Below are 22,079 nucleotides of genomic sequence, written 5' to 3'. Positions count from 1 at the left end.
GGACCCAAACCACTATGTGCCTCCACTGAGTATCGAACCCGGTATCTATTGATTTCAAGGCAACGACGTTACCACTACACCATCGAGGAGACCCCTCTAAATATTTATGTACACCAAAAAAAAAAAAAGTAAAGTGCTCCCCTGTGCATAGCACCATGCCATGAAGGCGTATAGGGGGTGTGGGGGTAACGCCCCACACTTTCTTCATCCGGTCGTGAGTGGGGGTGATGTGATCAGAATCACGCCCCTGACCGCCTTTATCCCCCAGGGTTTCCCCCAGGTACCCATGTTATTCGACGCTGGGTGGGTGCCGGGCCGCTTCCATCGTTAGAAAAGTTCCCGGATTTGAACCGGCTGCGGATCGAACCCGGGACCTTTAGCATGGTAGTCAGACGCGTTACCGACTGAGCCACCGTGGCCACCTTTTATGTACACCACTACTTACAATAATGTATATAAAATATTTATTAGCAACCTTACTTTTCACCAAATGGACATACCATCACTCTTTTTGTTATTCAATAAATATTCAATTTCTTACTTCTTTGACTTTTAATTTCCTTACCATGCCAGAAGTTTTTACACAAATTTTAGCAGACTTAACTACACATCTTAGTCTGTGGTTACATACAACAATAATCCATACGCATCCGAGAAATTAAGTACTAATTAATTAATTTGCGTATTAATATGAATCAACCTTTTGAGGAATATGAGGAAGTCCTTTATGAAACACCCTGTATTTCTAGACACGTGCCTAGTGATGTGACGAGTTAATATAACTCGGTAACTAGCCTTTGTTATTTTATACTGGAATTATACAAGTATCGGCATCGGTAGGAATTGGTCATGGTATCGGTATTGACAAATAGTGGTATCGGCTCAGCTCTAGTTTAATTTAATTGTTACTATTTGGGGGGGGGTTGTTATAAATTTTTCCCCTTCTTTCTTCTTTTATTCATTGGTTTCGAAAACATCGCTTCTTTCTCAATTTTGGTGTTTCAAAACACACTTTTGGCAATAGACATTCCTGGTGCCAAAAGCACAGGTGGGGGCGGTGGGAAAAGGGTTGGAAAACAGCCGATTGCTCTTTGTTGTTTCACAAAACTGCGCCGTATGATTACAGAGGAAGTATTGTTGAATGATTTGCCTTGTTTCTGTCGGTCATGCTATTATTAGCCCCTTGCCTCACGTGTTTACTTAGGTAAGTTGCCATGAATGGTATGACAGACTAACAAAGGGAGTTGGACGAATTGAAATTATTCGAGTTTGAACTTTCGTTCAGTGTGTGTGTTCCCAGGTTGTGGCGTGTGACCAGCAACGAACTGTGACACTGACGCTTTTTTCTCCTCCAACAAGAGTAAAGGGCGTGTAAATTGGCAAGAAGACCCAGTTTGTCACTGAGTGAAATTGACAATAAGTTATTAGGTACGGATTCGGAAGGGGGAGATGAAAACATCGCCGACATTTCAAATTTTGTGTAAAAAAATAGTTACTTCCCTTTTTTCTTTTTCTTCTTCTAACTGATTATGGATTTTTTTTCATCAGAATTATAGCCCAAAGTATACTGAACAAAATGAGGTTGATACGTTCATAGCCTGTATTATTAATACTATTAAACATATTATTATATTTATTAATAATAACTTAATAATACTCAGCGGTGAACGATGAGACTCAGTGAAGTACACAGATTCCTCTCAGGTACAGGGATAGTGTTAGGCTAAGACAATATTCACAGCACAGAAAAATAACACCACATTGCTGCAGTAGATAAACTAAAAGGTTTTATTATTTATTTATGGCAATTATAATGTGAATATAATTGAGATGAAGGCGAGGATTTCGCTTTGTCGATGAATTGGCTCAACTAAAACGCATAAACTCAATGTGTGGCTATCGGCATGCCTATGATCACATAGACCTAGCTTGCGCCCCGAACTACCACACCAAGAGATATGCAATAATAACTGAGCGCTAGCTTTATTATTTAACGTAGAATGGTTGCAGTATTGTGCATAACATCAATGCATGGCTATCGGCGTACCTATGGTCACATAGGCCTAGCTAGCGCCCCGAACTACCATACCAAGATGTATGCACAACACCGAGGAGTTCCTTTTAAGTTTAAAAGCTTCGTCGATCCGTGGCGAAAGTGTGTGATATTTCTTACGTGATATCCTCGCTTTTATACTATTTCGAGAACACAGATTCAAGTACAGATGAATCACTCACTATTTACAAAAAGATGCTACTAACAAAACTGACATCTATACATATTTAGAAATACAAATTCGTATAGTGCACTCTCGCAAACATGAAGATACATTAAATTACCCATAACGTAGCATAAAATACAATAAACAAAAGATATACGTTACAAACAAGGTGCATTACTACATATATAAACAAAGAAATTACGCTTTCACAAAAATAAATATATTAGTGACATATTTTCTACTGGTGATGTCACATAAAAATATGGATCATATCAACGTACCATTTCTACCTCTAATGTTCTTAGTGCCGAAAATATAAAATTTCATTTAGAAGCATGCAGAATTTTGAATTTCCTGCTGAAAACACGCTTGGCGTTATAGGTCTCACGTGACAACTTCAGCTCTGGGGAAAGTGGAAATTGGCGGGGGCCATGTGGGTTTTCTCAAGAAAAAGGCAGGCTGGTGCAGCAAAATGCCAATGTTGCAACCTAAAATTGTAAACAATATCTGGTCACTCAGTTTAGATGTAGATTTGTATAATTGCGAAGCCAGAAAAGAAATGTAGGAAGAAAAGCACAAGCCTTGTTTCCAAATATACCCAACGACCTCCATAGTAGAGGTTATCACAGCTCGTAACAACACCAGGAGTCCTGGGTTCGAATCCCTGCCTACAGATGGTAAGTGTCCCTTCATCAACATAATCCATCATCCTCATCTTCGTGATTAGCCGAAAGTGCCAGAAAAGCGAAGTAAAGTAAATCAAATAGATCGATTCAAAACCAAGGATGCTATTGCAGCAAACCTAAAAGAGAGTCGCTCGCTACTCTTAAAATGATTAAAATGGAATTTCATGAAATCAGGGGAAAGTTTTCAACTCCTGAGAAATGGAGAAAATGTTCAAGAAAAGCTATAATGGATGATTTCGATAAAGGGGCTATTAGCAGGCTTCAAGAGATTCATACGTTGTGGACTATACTGTACCTACTCCTTTTAAAGAAGCTGCGAGAAAAATCAATTTTCGATTTGGGACGACATCAAGGAAATGTTTACGTGAACTTCGCTTTCCTCACGCTGATCCCCGTGGCAGAGTGGTTAGAATATCGTGCTACGACGTCAGAGGTCCTGGGTTCGATTCCTATCTGGGAATGGATGTTTATGAGTGTCCATTCATCACATTATCACTCATCCCCATCTTCGCAAATCTATTGACGTAGCGCAGTTTCCTCTGGACTTCCGCAAGTAAAATATTTGGGGCTCATATTAAAAAATCATAAATACATATGTCGAGAATACCATAACCAGGGCTCGAAAAATCCCGGTCGCCAGGTCACCATGGCAACTAAACATTTCAGCCTAGCGACTGTGATCTTTTGCTGTAATATTACCGTTTTATAAGTTTGCATGTACGAAAATTTGAAAATTCTAAGTTCAAATTGCAGTACAGCGTAAGTTTTTTTTTATCAACATTGTGAATATTCCATACAATCAGCAACAATTTCTTACTCTTTGGCCCCTAACCTCCCATTTTCCGCTTTCTCACATAATTTAGCGATGTTTTGAATACGGTGATGCTCAGCTTCTTATAGATTGATTTGCTATATTTTACTTCGCATTTTTTTTGCCACTTTTGGCTAATTTGCGAAGATGGGGATGAGTGGTGATATGATGCATGAACTCTCACAAACATCCATGCCAAGGCTGGGATTCAAACCCGGGACCCCTGGCATCGTAGCGTGATGTGCTAACCACTCTGCCACGGGACCCGACTCAGCTTCTTATAGTATGCACAATTGCTAGCAGGTGATTTCCTGGCACCTGATTTTCAGAGTTGGCACCTAGCTCTGAAGAAGTTTTTTCGAGTACTGACCATAACGTACGACGTATATACGTATTGATGTAATAAACAACGTTAAATTGTATAGTTAAATTTAACACTACTTACGTGAGTGAGTATGAAGCTTTTTTGGAACAACGTTTCAGAGTAATACTGACCCCTTCATCAGGTTCGTAAATATTTTCCTAAGCACTGAACATAGTGCCGCGTTAAAAAGTGTTAAAAGAGGATTAGGTTGAGGGTAGGGTTGAAAACACTTAACACTTTCCCTGACACATTCCTAATTAAAGAACTCCACATATTAAAAATCCCGTAAAGACAAACCACCTATTTTGATTAAAACCACTTAAAAACGGGAACACTTGAAATCGATAAAAAAGCTCTTTCACCTCATATCAGATTGGTGTTGTTCACCAGTGCTGGCCTTGCAACCAACATGGGCTTTTATAAAATGAAAATAAATGTCTGATGAAGGGAGTGTGTGTTCTCCTGAAACGTCACAACGAAAAACTGTTTTCTTATGCTTGTAATAACCGTAAACTACAATAATATAATAAAAATTTAAGTTACTTGCCTTTTCAAAAAAATCATTTCTAAATAAGAGTAATAAATTTCAGTCAGGGGTCGACATAGGTTTATCTAGCAGGTGAATATATTAAGGACAAGTAAGTGCTGGCCTAGGAAACCAGTTACCCTCAAATGGTTCATAGCCATGAGTAAGTGTAGCTAAGGCATTCTTTCCTTGTGAAGCTGCATGTCTTAGTTCTATATGGAAAGGTTTGGAGATTTGAAACATGCACAATAATGGGGATGAGAAAACTGGCAAGGACACCACACGTAAGACGTAAACACAAGGGCACTCTACTTAAAAAGTACAAGAACCATTGCTTAGACTATGAATGGTAATATTTCCCAAGGATAAGTTTGCATTTGTTTTTTTAATAATCCACATTGATACAAACAAAAAAGCACTGAACAGGACTCAATAACAGAGAGAAAAAATCATTGCATCATGACATTATGCATTTCCATTAAATTATGGAAATAATACTTGCTTCAATTTTATACCTAGTATTAATAATTATTTAAACTAAACTTACATTTCACATAGCAAACTTCTGCGGATGCACCTATTGATGCCAAGTAATCCAACCACACCTTCTGATTTGGAGCTAACCTATCCTTTGGTCCTTTTACTTCGACAAATTTGTACTGAAAGCATAAAATTATGCATTAATGTATCATTACCATTGCATTAATAAATAAATATTATCAGAATTCTATACTTTGAAATATGTTAGGTTCTCCTGTGAACATAACACAGTGAAATAAGGGCACATAGCAGGCGCGCCACTACAGTCCCAAACATACTAATCCTGACCGTTCAAAAGCTGGGTGAGCTTGAGAGCTACTTTATGCGAAGGACACTGTCACAATAAGCCAGTTCTCAAAACATTTGCTATAAACACCAATGAAACCTTGCTGATAATATGAGAGTGTGTGTTTGACTCACATTGACAAAAAGTTCACCTGATGCTTAGGCAGGTTAATCGGGACTGGACATACAATTTAAAGGGGGTCCGAACCACTGTGCAATGTGCTCCACCTGGGACCAAACCAAAGATCCTTTCATTAAAATAAAATAGCATTGCACTATGCCATTTTGGAGGCTCATGTTGCATTTTCGGATGATGTTTTGACAACTTATAATTTAATACACCTTTGACCAGATCTCTTGAACACAAGACAACTTCTTTATCACTCTAAAGTCACATCAGCAGAGAATCTTGAAACCCAACATAAAACTGTATGATAATATTCACATTGCATGTAGAAATTAATGCAGATGTACTCAAATAAACAACATACAAAACATGTACAAAATGACAGCTTAAACATAAAAGCTGAAATGGTCAAAACACATAATCTTTTGCTTCTTATTTTGTTACATCAGTCCCTCTTTCCCTGTTGCAAAATTGGCAAAATGTTGAGTTTCTAAGCATCATTTATTGTTTGCTGTGAATTTTGAATTTGTTAGCCTTGAGTAAAGTTCACGTCACACTGTAATCTATTTCATTATGCAGAATATAGTCTCCTTTTATATTTACCTGATTTATTTGATTTGGTGTCCAAACAATGAGGTCTGGAAACCCAGATCTTGCAAAACGATACTCCTTGGCTAGTCTTTCACATATTTTACTCATCACTTTCACACCAATGCATGCCACGAGTTCCTAGGGGTAAAATTAAAAATTAAAACAGCTACCTTGAAAGTTTAATGGCTGAAACTGTACTGTACATCACATTTCTTAAAAGTACATAACAGCTGTAATATGTTATCTAATGTAAAAATTATGCAAAAGACCAAGTTGCATTATTTTGCAACTTACTATGCATAAAAATGTGTTTTACATATTATTTTATCCACTTCATTCACTTTCTGTTATTGATGGGACAGATTAATCGGTACTTTATCGGTATCAGTTTATCAGTAACATTACCGATAATTTTACCATTCTGGTATATCTATAAATATCTTAGAGTTTAGTGCAATATTGTGCCAATTTGTTAACATTTTTATGGACATGAACATGTAATCTCAATTCCATATTTTTTTAAAGTAAATGTCTAAATATGCAGCTTCTTTTGCATTGCAAAAGCTTGGTTCATCTGGTAACATATGGGATGAAAAATAAACTTCTTTAAAAAGAGGTAAACCTGCTAATATTTCGTGCAATTCACATAGGTGATAGAAGATGTTATAATCATGTCTATTAGGACCAACATTTTTATTTTGTGATATAAAAGAATCAAAGTTGAGATTTTATTCACCCATAACATAAAAATATAATTTTAAATGCCAAATTTAAACCTTAAATTCAGTCAATTCTTGTACCAACATTTTTATTTTTTATAATCAGGACTAGATGTACAGTTTTAAGTGAAACCCCAAACATCATATATCTATACTTGGAAATCAAGCCTGGAGTACTTTGAATATAAGGTGAAGGTCTTGACCATTATGGTATTGCATAAGAACAATTGATGTATAAATAAAGACATTATCCACAACTTATCATCCTGAACAAATACAGGTAGTACATACATAGCACACCAAATACCTTAATAATTCTGATTAGTCTTGGTGGTAAAAGTGAAATTTAGACAAATAAAATGTCACAACCTTTTCTATTACACCATACATTTTTGATAAACAAAATAGTAATATAAACCCAAACATATTGTGAACATTGTGCGTGATGTAATGATGATGACACCTGGCATAAGTCATTCAATTTCTTATGAATAAAATAAAATGGTGAACACAAAATATCCTATTCAAAGCGTACATCAACACTCACCTGAACTTGTTTTGAATTTCGGAATCTGTTCCATGACACTATACAAGATTCTCCCTCATGCTCCTTCCATCTCGTATCCAGAACGTAATCCATTTGTTCACGAGTCCAGAGTAGCATCTCTTTTATTCTATTATCAATAGCTTCCTTTCTATTCAAATAAAATTCAGGAGAGGATAGGTCCAGCGGATAGCTTTGAAATGGGTTTTGGAACACATCCGGAACCTTGTTATTGTAAATTATATCCCAGAACAGCAGTCCATAAATTGTTATGATTGTGATGCTTTCAGCATGTAGACCTAGGAAGAGATTGGCAATTTAATGAGGATTAATGAGATTAATTGAAGGCTCAGGTGTAAAACATGGTAAGCGATATTTTTGTAATTTTTGAGTTACAAAGTAAAATGTGCCATCCTTCAATTTTCGAGTGAAATTGTCATTTCATACAATTTGCATTGGACTCAGTGAAGCCTTGTGAAATTGGTAAACACAACACAAAAACAATGTATCTACAGTATAGCTTCTAAAAAAAAAAAGCTGACCAAAATGTCACTTACCATGTTTTACACCAGAGCCCTTCAATTAATTCTCTACCCATATTGACAAATATATACACAACAGTGTATCAGTTAATTATTAAAATTACAGAAACTTTTACTGATCTGATATTTTGATAAACAGCCTGAAACATAATGCAAAATTCTGCAATACTGCATGCTCTAAAGTGTTACTAGGGATAGACGAGATTAATCTGTGCCCTACCAATACAGTAGAACCCGGATTTTATGTTCCCGGTTTTTACATTTTCACGCATCATACATTCAATCTTGATGGTCACAACATAACAAAATGATAAAAAACTTTCCTCGATTTTATATTTTCCCACATTGTAAGTTTTCCGGCTTGGTCCCCTGAAAAACGTAAAATCGAAGATCCACTGTACAGTGGTTAAGGGGACCAAACTGAAAAGAAAAACAACTTAAAATGCAGGACAATGTAAAATTGGGGGAAATTTTGTAACATTTTGCTATGTTGGGACCATCAAGATTGAATGTATCACGCAAAAAAATTTAAAACCCCAGGAACATAAAATCAGGGTTCCACTGCATAGACATATTCGTGTTTAGCCTGTAAATTAGTGGAAAACCTGCCACTTTGTTAATTTTAAGAACATCAAGCTATAATTCACATACATTCATTCTGTAAAGTATGTCTACATGTACAGTTTCCTTTTTCGAAGCAAACTCATTTCAGTCACCTGCTTACAAACATTAATTAAGGAAGATAGTGAACTATTTATGTTGACCAAGAAACATTTGCAATTTTATATCAAATCAGCAGAATGTAGTACTTTTTCGGTATCAGTAAATATTTCATGTCGAGTTGAGTGGAATTTTGGTTTGAAGTCATAAAATGCTTATCAGGACTGGACCTACAGTTTAAAGTGGAATCCAAACCACTATGTGCTTCCACCAGGTATTGAACCCAGAACACTTCGTTTCCAAGGTGACGACTTTACCACTATGCCATCAGGGAGGCCCCAAATATTTCATGTCACCCCATACCTAATTTTCATCATTACCTGGGTTGTCCACCAAAACGAATATAAATTACAAGAATTTTAGGGTGCATTTTGATGATTCTGCAACAATGGCAATTTTCTCTTGACAACAAAAGGTAGAACTACGAATTCTTTTAAAAGGACTCCCCTCTTCCTGGGAGTCATGAGTGGAAAAAACTGATCCATGTGTGTAGCAATAGGGTAAACACACTGCAAGTTATATTCAAAAGCAGCATGCATTTCATTGCTTACCTTCCAAATAACCCAGCCTTTTATAGTGAGAGACAGCCAGTTCCTCCACAGACGAAACTATAGACTCGTTTGATCCCTCAGCATTTTCCTGTATATAAAACATCTTCAGACCAGGCAAATTTCTACAAATGAAGTATAAAGAAATAGATTATTTCATATATCAATAAATGCACACACACATACAAACAAACAAATGGAAAGGAAATATTTCCTAGTCATTACATCAATACTACAGCTAAAGACAGTGGTCATTCTTAAGAGAGACAGCAGAAAAAGAAACATTGGAGAAACCCAATTTATTGACACTTCTAGCAAAGAGTTGGCATGTGGGGAGTTCAGAGCACAAGTGTCATAACTACACTTTTCATGTATAACTCAGAACTGTGAAGTATCAACATTTCAGTGCTAGAAGTAAGTGTATCCTAAGTTTCATATTCTTGCTCATAGAGGCAGCACTATGCTTGTGCTCCAATTTCATTTCATATTCTTGCTCATAGAGGCAGCACTATGCTTGTGCTCCAATTTCAATAGCTTTCCTCCTTTGTTCAGAGCACAAAATCAGTATAAATTTCTTCTTCCTTGCATTCACGTAAACACCTAAAGGAATTTGCCACAATTTACAACTGGATATTCTGTGTAGGCAGAATCGGAACTGTAACGTATTTAATTGATGAAATTAGTGCAGGACCCAGTAATAAACCACACATTTATGATACCCTGTCATAACTACTGGGTAACCAAAATAAAATGACAGCAGCATTTTGCACGAGGTTTAGAGTTTCAGTTCAGCTAATGATTTTCATGAAATGAATTTTCATAAGCACAAGCCAGGTAGACCTCTTGAAACTCTAACATCAGTGAGACAAGAGAAACTCTACAAGAGCAGGTGCTTTGTGACAAAAGCCAAGAACTAACTAACCAACTCTCTAGCCTTCTTAAACCTAAAGGTTCATGGCTGCAGCAATACAGGCCTTCCATCTGTCCCTATCTTGAGCAAGATCTATATACTATTTTCCACCCCTACAGATTTCCTTTAGGCCCATCTCAACGTTATCCCTCCAACTTCGTTTTGGCCTTCCTACAGGTTTCTTACCATCAGGTTTCCCAACAAGAATCCTCTTAACTATTCTTTCCTCTCCCATTCGTGCCACATGGCCTGCCCACCTAAGTCTTCTTGATTTAATTATTCTAGTAATATCTGGACGAATACAAATTATGTACTTCTAAATTAGGTAACCTTCTCCACTCACCTGTCTCCTCATCCCTTTTAGGTCCAAATATTTTCAAATACTCTCAATTTATGTTCCTCTTTCAATGTAAGGAACCAAGTTTCACACCCATATAATACTACAGGCAAAATTACTGTTTTGTATATTTTAGTTTCTTAGATATTAACCTCTTGTGTCCCAAGCGTCTCGATCGGGATACCCCGTGTCAAGGTCGTAGTTTTTACGTTATAACTTTTCTATTTTTGGCTAGAATTTCGATTTTTTTATATATATTGTTCCTAACACATGTATTTAACAGAAATGTTTTTTTGCATTTTTTTTTTGTCTTCATGAAAATGGAGGGGGAAAGGCGGGGAAAGGCGGGGAAAGGCGGGGAAAGGCACTTCTCTTTTGCATCTCTTTTCAAGGTCAAATTTTTGCCGGCAAGGGAAGACAGGCTTTGTTGTTCTAAAGCAATGCTTTTTCACTCCCTCCTGTTAACTGCATTCGAAGGAAGCTTGTTTAACAGTATCCGATGTCAAAATGAAAGTTTTCCGTGAGGGTGCAAGCAGGGGGGAGGGGGAAGACTGGTTGTTGAATCTGCATTGTGAGAATGGAATTTCAAAGCGCGCTCAAGGAAACCTTTGTCTTTTTAGCACAAGTGTCCACAAGTTGCAACAGAGGTTACCCTGCATTGTCTAAAAATAGAATTTCAAGCAGCTGCAAGAATTGGCGCTCCTTTTTCACTGCGTTCTAGCTTTTCGTCCGTGAATGTTGTGCGTAGGTGTCGTTTTGTGCCCAAGTGCGAGGACATTTTTTGGGTGAAGTGACAATTTTTTAAAATAATTTTTGGGGGTTTTCTCCCTTCCCCCTCCATATATATGCCAAATTTGCATAAATTTTGCATTTTGACATTTTTTTCGGGGGGGCAGGGGGAAATACCATTTTTTTTTAAAGAAAAGTATTTTTGAGGGGATTTCCCCCCTTTCCCCCTCCATATGTATGCCGAATGTGCATAAATTATATATCGTCTGAATCTGTGATTCATTCTGCGTACAACGGTATATCTTTCATATCTCTAGGGCATTTAGTTTCTGAGCTATAGTCATTGCAATGTAACTCTGCATTTTGAAGCTTGAATCTGTGGCATGCCGACCATTCCTTTTGGGGGTACAACTCAAGTTACATTGGTCATATGATAATAATGCAAATATTTTTGTGTTCCTTACATGTCAGCGATAATTTCTATGTGCATTTTGAGCTTTTCATATCCTTTTTTTCGGGGGGGCGAGGGGGAGTGCCCCCATTTTTAAAAAAAAAGTAAATTCAGGGAATTTCCCCCTTTCCCCCTCCATATATATGCCGAATGTGCATAAATTATATATCTTCTGAATCTGTGATTCATTCTGCGTACAAAGGTATATCGTTCATATCTCCAGGGCAAATAGTCTCTGAGCTAAAGTCATTTCAAGGTACCGCTGCATTTTGAAGCTTGAATCAGTGGCGTGTCGACCATTCCTTTTGTGGGTACAACTCAAGTTACATTGGTCATATGATAATAATGCAAATATTTTTGTGTTCCTTACATGTCAGCGATCATTTCCATGTGCATGTCGACACTGTCATGTACTTTTTTCTTGAGGGGAGGGTGAGGGAACCAATTTTTTTCCCCCGAAATTTTGGAATTTTGAGAGTTAGCTCCCTCCCCACCACCACATATATGCCGAATTTGCATAAATTTCATATAGTCTGAATCTCTGGTTCATTCCGCGTACAACGGTATATCACTCATCTCTCTAGGGCAATTAGTCTCCGATCTACACTCATTTAATTGAAACTCTGCATTTTGCTCAAAATCGGCTTGGGCACCAAGGGGGTTACACGTGAAAATGGCCTTGGGTTCCAAAAGGTTAAACAAGAAGACAAGAGTTTATGAAGAGAGAAGTAACATGCATTTCCTGAATTAAGCCTACTTTTTATTTCCTCTTTAATATAATTTTCATTTGCTAATATTACTCCTAAGTATTTGAATTTGGAAACTGGTTCAAACGAGTTGTTATCAGTTGTTATCAATAATTAGATTTTGATTATTACCTAACACTTGGTTTTGGCCTGTAAGCATATATTTAGTTTTCTCTTTGTTAACTTCCAAACCTATCTCTTTAGCAGTTTTGAAAAATATTTCAGCATTATTCTTAATTGTATTTATATCATCCCCTAATAAGTCTACATCATCTGCATATGCTAACAACTGAGTCACCGTTTAATTTTAGTCCTTCTTAAGTTTCTTTTACCTTCCTAACAGCATATTCTAAGGCAAAATTAAAGAGCAATGGAGATAATGCATCTCCTTGCTTTAACCCATCATGAATTGTAAATTTGTCAGACACATTAATACCCATACGAATTTTACTTTTTGTTTCACTGCTGCATACTTTTATCATACTAACAAGCTTCTTAAGTATTCCAAACTCGACTAATATATTATATAATTTATCTCTTTTGACAAAATCATATGCTTTTTTGAAATCAATGAATAGCTGATGGACATTTTGATTATATTCCCACTTTTTTTCAAGTGTCTGTCTGATGTGAAAAATTTGATCTGTAGTTGATCTGTTACATTTAAACCCACATTGATAATCACCTATAATTTCATTAGCATATGGTGTTAGTCTTGTTAAAAGAATGTTAGATAATATTTTATATGTTGTTGAGAGTAGAGAAATCCCACGGTAATTATTGCAGTTCATTTTATCACCTTTTTTAAACACAGGAACAATGACAAAAGCCAAGAAGAATGACATTATTAGATCTTCTCAAATATATTACTCCTGTGTAGCATGCATTCTTCAAGAACTTGCCACCATATTCATCTATAGTCTCTCAGGTTACCAAGGTCATATTTCTGATGAGGAAAATGATGGACCTTTATTCAGCTAATCTACTATAAGCTGAAGTGAATGATTGGTAAAACGGTTCAGTGCAAAAACTAAGTAACTCCATTTTTTTTTATAGTATGATATTTTATTTACTATTTTCAATATGATATGCATTATTCTGATGTACTTTAACAGATTTGGGTATACACTATCCCATGTATGTTAATAAAAGTGTTTTCTTACTCTTTTTAATTTTTATTAATATTTTTAAAGAATGTGCACTTTCCTTGAAACTGTCTTCAGTGGAGTTACGTTACTTGTGCTCTCAACCCCTCATATATACAAAATGGAGATGAGAAAGATGAAGAGTTAAACACTGTTAAAGCCATCATTTCCAAGACACTTCCGAACTCTTCTCTCAGAAAAGAAATGGAAGACACTTAGTGTACCTTTAGTTTTCAATAGTTTAAAAACAAATTGTATAGTAACCATAATTTAATACAAGTAAATTCAAATTTGACAATGTAGTAGTTTCTGAACAGTTATAGGTAACTGGCAGCTTGTAAAAATGTAGCTATTTAGTACATTGTTTTATCAATTGCTACTGGTCGTTGTACATTTCAATATGTAATATACGAGGGGCATTCAAGTCAATCAAGACTTTTTTACAGGTTTAAAAACAAATCTCACGGTGGAGGCAGTGCATGCAGTAGGAACTGGCAAATGTGTCCTGTTACTAGTAGGCAGTGTTCATTTCACACGCCAGTACTGAGAACAATATTCAAGATGGTGGACAACAGTGTGAACACGTATACAGAACAGCATGTGGCGATGAAGTTTTAAGTGAAGGAGGGCATAAAACCAGCTTAAACATACAGAAGACTGTAAGCACAGTATGGTGATGAAACACTCAAGTCGCAGTGAGACATTTGAATGGTGCAAACGCTTCAAAGACGGCTGTACGTCTGTCACCGACAATCCCGGTCATGGTGGTTCCCGGCTCACAGAAGTCATTCCTGGAAACATTCAGCATGTGGAACAACTTATCACTGTCAATCGTTGCATAACCTGTCGTGAAATTGCTAAGGTGTGTAATCTTTCGGTAGGAACAGTGAACATAATTCATGACATCTTGCTATTCCGAAAAGTTAGAGCATGCTGGATACCAAAACAGCTTTCAGCTTTTGACCAGCACTGAAGACTTGAAGTCTGTACTGAACTGAAGGACCTCTATGTCAGGGAGGGCCAGTATTTCCTGGATCGCATCATCACATGTGATGAGACATGGGTTCACAATTTCACTCCAAAATCGAAAAGAGCATCGAAGCAGTGGAAGCATGCAGACTCACCACCACCAAAGAAATTTCGAACAATTGCATCAGCAGGTAAATTGATGGCAAATGTTTTCCGAGACAAGCATGGGATTTTTTTACCCTGTGGTGTCACTATCTGTTGTGCATAAGAATCTGAGGAAGAAACGGCCTGTTTGATCACAAAGGGTGTTCTGTTTCTGCAGAACAATGCAAGACCTCATACTGCACTATGCAAACATTTTAGGAAATTGGCTGGGAATTATTGCCACATCCCCCTTACAGTCCAGACTTAGCACCAAGTGATTTCCACCTGTTTGGACCCCTAAAAGAATTCCTTGAAGATAAACATTTTAGCAGTGATGACGAAGTGAAGCAGGCTGTCCTAGAATGGTTCAAACATATTAACAAATCTTTCTATGCAAAAGCTTTCCAGGCATTAGTTAAACAATGGAATAAGTGTATAAATGTAGCAAGGGGAGTATGTCGAAAAATAAAAGCAGTTTCCACCCCTTGAAATTTGTTCCTTTATTTTATAAACTCAATAGTCCCAGATTAATTTGAACACCCCTCGTATGAAGGGCTCGGATGTAAAACATGGTAAGTGACCTTTTGGTCATTTTTAGTTACAAAGTTAAATGTGCCATCCTTCAATTTTCAAGTGAAATTGCCATGTTATACAATTTGCATTGGACTCAGTGAAGCCTTCTGAAATTTGTAAACCCAACACGAAAACAAATTTATCTGCAGTATAGCTTCTAATAAACTCAGAAATGACCAAAATGACACCATGTTTTACACCCAAGCCCTTCATATAGCATGTATTGTATATTACTTCCTTTAGTCTCCTAATAATTGAGAAGAATCCTCTTCTCAGCTGTCTTATTCTGTCCATTGAAATTTGTAGATTTCTTCTTGCTTGCATTGTAGTATTCTTCTAGTTTATGGTTGTTTAAATGTTATTTTAAGGAATGTATCATGGGAAACATAAGCTTCCTATATCAGACATTCATTCATAGTTTGAATGTTACAGTTATAACAATAGAATAAATTTTACAGAAACAAAATAAACAGTTATAAAATTAATCTTGTCAATTGTGTTATATTGTTGTACGCTAATTGTGAAATAAACAACCATTTTTCGACTGAAGATCTTTTAGAATTTTAATGATAAATCCTAAATATCACATGAGTAATTCAAAATCTTCTCTACAAAGTTTCTTGATCTCTTTGGTTGGATTAAATTTCAAAGGTGGCAGCTTACCTCTCTTGTGAAACAGAAATAAGAAGATATAAACAATAAAAGGACCTCCAAGAGGCAATAAGTGTATTTTGAATTAAAATGTGGCAATTGATATTTCATGTCTGGAAGAAAACTGGCATAGAATTCTTGGAATTCCCGGTTGCTAGGCACCACGACTATACAATGTGCCTCAAGCAAACTCAGAACCATCGATTACAATGTGACAGCATTAACCCCTATGCTATCAGGATGCCTAGATTCCATGTGAAACACCAATGTTATATTTTCAGATGTGAGAAACATTTTAAATCAATTCAACTTGTAACACATACCTCATTTGAATATAGTTAATTAATATATTCCATTTAATTACATGGAACACAGCACATAAGATGCTAATACCTTTGTAGTGACTTTCCTTCAATGGTACAGCAGACAGGATCTCTCAACTCAGGAAATTTCAGATCCTCCAAACTTTTCCTCGTTATTTCCGACAATTTTAATGGCTTTTTCATTTTCAACAACATCTTCATTCTCTCTGTGAGAGGCACCATACCAACAATGGTAACTTCAGGATCTCGCATTGCTTCCAGAATTACATCCACAGCCTAAAAAGACAGTAAGATATACAACTATTTGATAAAATTATCTCTGCATGAATAGTTTATTTCTCTTGTTATCACAAGGTGGTGCAAGTTCCTTTAGGGGTGGAGAGTGAATTTGCCAGTGGAAGTGCATGGATCTGGAGTATATATTGTGACAAGAATGGGGCAGGTTTTGCACTTGGGGATGTTGAATTTGTGAGCAGGGGCTAGAGGGATGTTTTTGAGGTTGAGGGGGCATTTGAAGACAACTCTGGACTTGTCGGGAAAGATGTTTCTGGCGATGTGGCTCGCAGCCACAAAAATATGAACTTTCCTGTGTCTGGTGTTTCCTCTTTCTTCTTGTACTTGAAATATGTATTTACATATTAAATATGTGTTTTATGTGAAAACAGAAATTAGTATTTACACTCTAGTTACCATGATCAAAATTTCTAAGTCAGTTGCCATCTCCTATTTACATGTAAAAAAAAATATTTACTTAAAAATCTGAGCTCTAGTTATCACGACACTCTTGCTTATTGAATTATTATCGTCCCCACACACACATCCATATACCAAGAGGAAAGAGGAAACACTCACCAAACACAGGGAAAATTCAAATGTTCACGGCTCTCTTTCCTTTCATCCACATACATACACATCCATATATCTCTGTCAACTGCACACACACAGTATTATTACATACAAACTGCACACACACAGTATGATTACATACCTTTTCTGGATTTTTGAGATGAACATGATGAATGAGAGCCAGTCTTTCAAACCAATAGCCTCTTCTGTACTTAAGGTAAATATCCTGAGATAGAAGAAGATCCAATATCTGGACTGCTTCCTCATATTCGCGTTGTTTACATATCACATCCACACCGTAACTTAGCATATAACCCCATGTGCTTCCTGCCGTAAACTTCCTCAGAAAAACTGGAAGACTTGTGTCATGCTCCCTAAAAAATAAATCCACACTTCTTACTTGAGGCCCCATCACAACTACATAAACATTTTATCTATGTCTTCTTATACAAAGGCGAAGAAAAGAAATGAAAAAGTACGTATTCTTATCTCTACACTTACAAATTTGCCTGGAGCACACAATTAAAGGTAAAAACATAAATTTCAAAAGATTCTAGTTACAATAATATCATAAGAGAATGTACTTGTCAAAGAGGGTTGATGATTGATTTGTTCTGGGCAGAATGGCAGACACATTCACAGAAAGTAAAATTTTGACATGTCATCTTCATACAAATGCAATTAGATTTGGTTGGATCATACTGACTTTCCAAATGAATTTACCGTATTTATGTGTGTATAATGTGCACCATGGTTTTTAATGAGGAAAAGTGACAAACAACTATAAACTATATCTCGTATATAATGCACAGTACAATCCAGGTTCAAGAAAGAGCTCTCTTAGTTGTAGGTCGTAAAGCTGTTGCTATGCCGATCAAGAGTGAATTACATCATACCTATTCAAGGAGTCACCTGTTGCTATATGGACCAAGAGGAGTTGAGTTGGTGTTTTAAGTCCACTTTATGCACAGTAAGGCTAATCGGGACTGGACTTACAATTTAAAGTGGGATCTGAACCACTTGTGCCTCCACTGGGTATCGAACCCAGGATGGACGAAGAGAATATCCTCTTCTGTAAACAATAAGTCACCAACTTACATCACCTTGCCCCTCTCCCTCCGCTGTGTTTAACATCCCAAAGCTTTTACTCTTCTAACCACCTTGTTTATTTCGTAATATGTAGTAGAAACCGAGATCAAAATTATGTTATGGATTTGCAGTGCTCAGGAAGATATTTTCTATTATTTCTTGCCCAACAAATACCGCTGATACACATCCCATGTGATGGCAGGTGCATGCTAATTCCTTCTTTACTTTTTCTAAAAAAAAACTTCAAAATATGCTTTTCCCATGACTTTTATAAGATGCACATTCAGGACCCTCAAACCGCACAAGATTTCTTTCATTAAGGCATTTGCACAGTCCATATATGTCATATATATAGTAATACATTTTATTATTTTCTTTCGCCTTATCTTTTCTTTCATCCAAAGTACCATTAAAATTAGAATGTTCCTTCATTTTGTGATGAGCTCATTTCAACCAGGGACCTGTAACGTAACCCAACTTGTAACGCTGTCAAGTTACGAACGGAACTATCGACATGCGTTACAATGGCATTGGCGTTCCACACAGTACCGGACAGATTGGACCTACCTACAACCTGGGTAAATTAGGCGTACCGTTACTCAACGACCCATTCGCTTCAGGTACTGAGTGGAACGGGTCTCGGATGGAACGGGTACGATCGTACCCGTACATACTGTACCTGAACGGTGGCTACCGGGTACGAAATGGAACCACAAGTAGGTAACCGGTACTGAAGCACTATGACCAGCGCTTGTTATTAAAATACCGGTACGTGGATAGAAATGGATGAAGCGGGTAACATTTGTAACAGGAACTTACAGTACGTATCATAACAGTTTACTGTCAATCAAAATTCCACAGCAGAAAATGGAATACCGATAAATATACACTTCTTTGTTTAAAACTAATTATAATAACTTTAGAAAAAAGTAATTCGTGATCTTTCTGGATTTTATTTATCCGAAAAATATGTATAAATGCTATCTAGTTTATCTTTCATTAATTTGTTAATAATGGTATCAGCTATGCAAAAATTTTGAAGACCGTCACTCTGGCAAACTATTAACAATAGAAACAATTAGTTTCAACAAGCTCATGCATATTATACTAATTACAACGACCTGCGCAGAAGGTCGATATTCGTCATTCAGGCAACCTGTTACTAGGAGGCATGTGCAGTAGGCCCCATTACTTTTAAAATAGGTAGAGAAGTGAAATTGAGTTTGAAGGTAGATTATGGTAATTAGAGCATGGCAAATAAACATGATTGTGGAAAACCGGAAGTCGATGGACGCCATATTGAAAAATTTTACCTTTTAAGATATAGAAGTGAAATTCGGTTTGATGGTAGCTTATGGGAATTAGAGCATGGCAAATCAACATGATTGTGGAAAACCGGAAGTTAATGGACGCCATATTGAAAAATGTTACTTCTTATGATAGAGAAGTGAAATTCGGTTTGGTGGTAGATCTTGCTAATTAGTGCATGTTAAATCAACATGATTGTGGAAAACCGGATGTTGATGGACGCCATATTGAAAAATGTTACTTCTTAAGATAGGGAAGTGAAATTCGGCTTGAAGGTAGCTTATGGGAATTAGAGCATGGCAAATCAACGTGATTCCGGAAAACCGGAAGTTGGTGGACGCCATATTGAAAAATGTTACTTCTTAAGATAGAGAAGTGAAATTCGGCTTGAAGGTAGCTGATGGAAATTAGAGCATGGCAAATCAACATGATTGTGGAAAACCGGAAGTTGATGGACGCCATATTGAAAAATATTACTTCTTAAGATATAGAAGTGAAATTCGGTTTGACGGTAGCTTATGTGAATTAGAGCATGGCAAATTGACATGATTGTGGAAAACCGGAAGTTGATGGACGCCATATTGAAAAACGTTACTTCTTAAGATAGAGAAGTGAAATTCGGTTTGACGGTAGCATATGCTAATTCGTGTATGGCAAATCAACATGATTGTGGAAAACCGGAAGTTGGTGGACGCCATATTGAAATATGTTATTTTCTAAGAAAGAGAAGTGAAATTCGGCTTGAAGGTAGCTTATGGGAATTAGAGCATGGCAAATCAACATGATTGTGGAAAACCGGAAGTTGATGGACGCCATATTGAAATACGTTAATTCTTAAGATGGAGGAGTGAAATTCGGTTTGATGGTAGCTTATGGGAATTAGAGCCTGGCAAATCAACATAATTCTGGAAAACCTGATGTTGATGGATGTCATATTTAAAAACGTTATTTCTTCAAATAGAGGACTGAAATTCGGTTTTATGATATTATGGATATTACTGCATTTGAAATCAACATGATTAGGGAAAACCGGATGTTAACGGAAAAAAATTACTTCAATATTCCTCTTTCCTTTGGTGGTTGCTGATGTTAATTAGAACATGGTGAATTTATATGATATTATAAAACCGAAAGTCGATGGACGGCGTAATGAAAAATGCATTTTATTAAGATGAAGAAGTGAAATTCGGTTAGATTATTGCGCTTGCTAATTCGAACATGGACAATGCATATGCTGTCTGTAAAACTGGAAGGTGATAGACGCCATGTTGAAAAAGAAATACATTTGAGTGTCGATTTAGTTTTTATTTATTAAAAATTAAATATGAATTCCATCAAACTCAGGTTTTCCAGAATCATGTTCATTTGTCATGCTCTAATTCCCATAAGTTAGTACCATTAAACCGAATTTCACTCGTATATCTTAAGAAATAGCATTTTTCAATATGGCGTCCATCAACTTCCGGTTTTCCACAATCATGTTGATTTAACATCCACTAATTAGCAAGGTCTACCACCAAACCGAATTTCACTTCTCTATCTTAAGAAGTAACGTTTTTCAATATGGCGTCCATGAACTTCCGGTTTTCCACAATCATGTTGATTTCCCATACACGAATTAGCATATGCTACCGTCAAACCGAATTTCACATGTCTTTCTTTAAAAGTAACATTTTTCAATATGGCGTCCATCAACTTCCGCGTTTCCACAATCATGTTGATTTGTTATGGTCTAATTCCCATAAGCTACCACCAAATCGAATTTCACTTCTCTATCTTAAGAAGTAACGTTTTTCAATATGGCGTCCATGAACTTCCAGTTTTCCACAATCATGTCAATTTGCCATGCTCTAATTCACATAAGCTACCGTCAAACCGAATTTCACTTCTCTATCTTAAGAAGTAACATTTTTCAATATGGCGTCCATCAACTTCCGGTTTTCCACAATCATGTTGATTTAACATGCACTAATTAGCAAGATCTACCACCAAATCGAATTTCTCTTCTCTATCTTAAGAAGTAACGTTTTTCAATATGGCGTCCATCAACTTCCGGTTTTCCACAATCATGTCAATTTTCCATGCTCTAATTCACATAAGCTACCGTCAAACCGATTTTCACTTCTATATCTTAAGAAGTAACATTTTTCAATATGGCGTCCATCAACTTCCGGTTTTCCACAATCATGTTGATTTAACATACACTAATTAGCAAGATCTACCACCAAACCAAATTTCACTTCTCTATCATAAGAAGTAACATTTTTCAATATGGCGTCCATCAACTTCCGGTTTTCCACAATCATGTTGATTTAACATGCACTAATTAGCAAGATCTACCACCAAACCGAATTTCACTTCTCTATCTTAAGAAGTGACATTTTTCAATATGGCGTCTAATTTCTAGTTTTACCAAAATCATTTTGATTGGCAATGCCAGGTCAACCCGAATTTCAGATCTGTAACTTAGATGGTAACATTTCTCAATATGGCGTACATTAACTTTCCCTTTTTTCCACATGTATTATTAGTTAGTAATATTCTAATTACATAAACTATCATCATGTCGAACTTTCAATATCTTGCTTGAAAATATTTTTTTTAAATATGTTCACCTTGCACCCAATATTACGTGT

The 22,079-nt window shown here is 36.4% G+C and overlaps 1 protein-coding gene across 3 annotated transcripts in view; it reads right to left on the bottom strand.

The window, feature by feature from the left end:
• LOC146002458 (uncharacterized) overlaps positions 1–22,079 on the bottom strand; it is a 68,452-nt gene that overhangs the window by 5,217 nt on the left and 41,156 nt on the right. For 2 of the 3 annotated variants that reach the window (XM_083140331.1, XM_083140312.1), the window contains exons 6-12: positions 17,189–17,420; positions 16,271–16,476; positions 9,226–9,347; positions 7,416–7,711; positions 6,162–6,287; positions 5,154–5,265; positions 2,576–2,707 (exon numbers count right to left, since the gene is read on the bottom strand). In XM_083140331.1, the coding sequence (XP_082996457.1) occupies positions 2,604–2,707; positions 5,154–5,265; positions 6,162–6,287; positions 7,416–7,711; positions 9,226–9,347; positions 16,271–16,476; positions 17,189–17,420 (1,198 nt within the window). In that variant the 3' untranslated portion in view covers positions 2,576–2,603. Of the gene's footprint in view, positions 1–2,575; positions 2,708–5,153; positions 5,266–6,161; positions 6,288–7,415; positions 7,712–9,225; positions 9,348–16,270; positions 16,477–17,188; positions 17,421–22,079 lie in introns of those variants that run through there. The other variant, XM_083140322.1, reaches the window with a different exon arrangement.

This window comes from Lepisma saccharinum, chromosome 1 (genome assembly GCF_977018435.1).
Source record: "Lepisma saccharinum chromosome 1, izLepSacc3.1, whole genome shotgun sequence".
NCBI lineage: Eukaryota > Metazoa > Arthropoda > Insecta > Zygentoma > Lepismatidae > Lepisma > Lepisma saccharinum.
The sequence above is the reverse complement of the archived record's forward strand: the minus strand, read 5'-3'. Positions and strand labels throughout refer to the sequence as shown.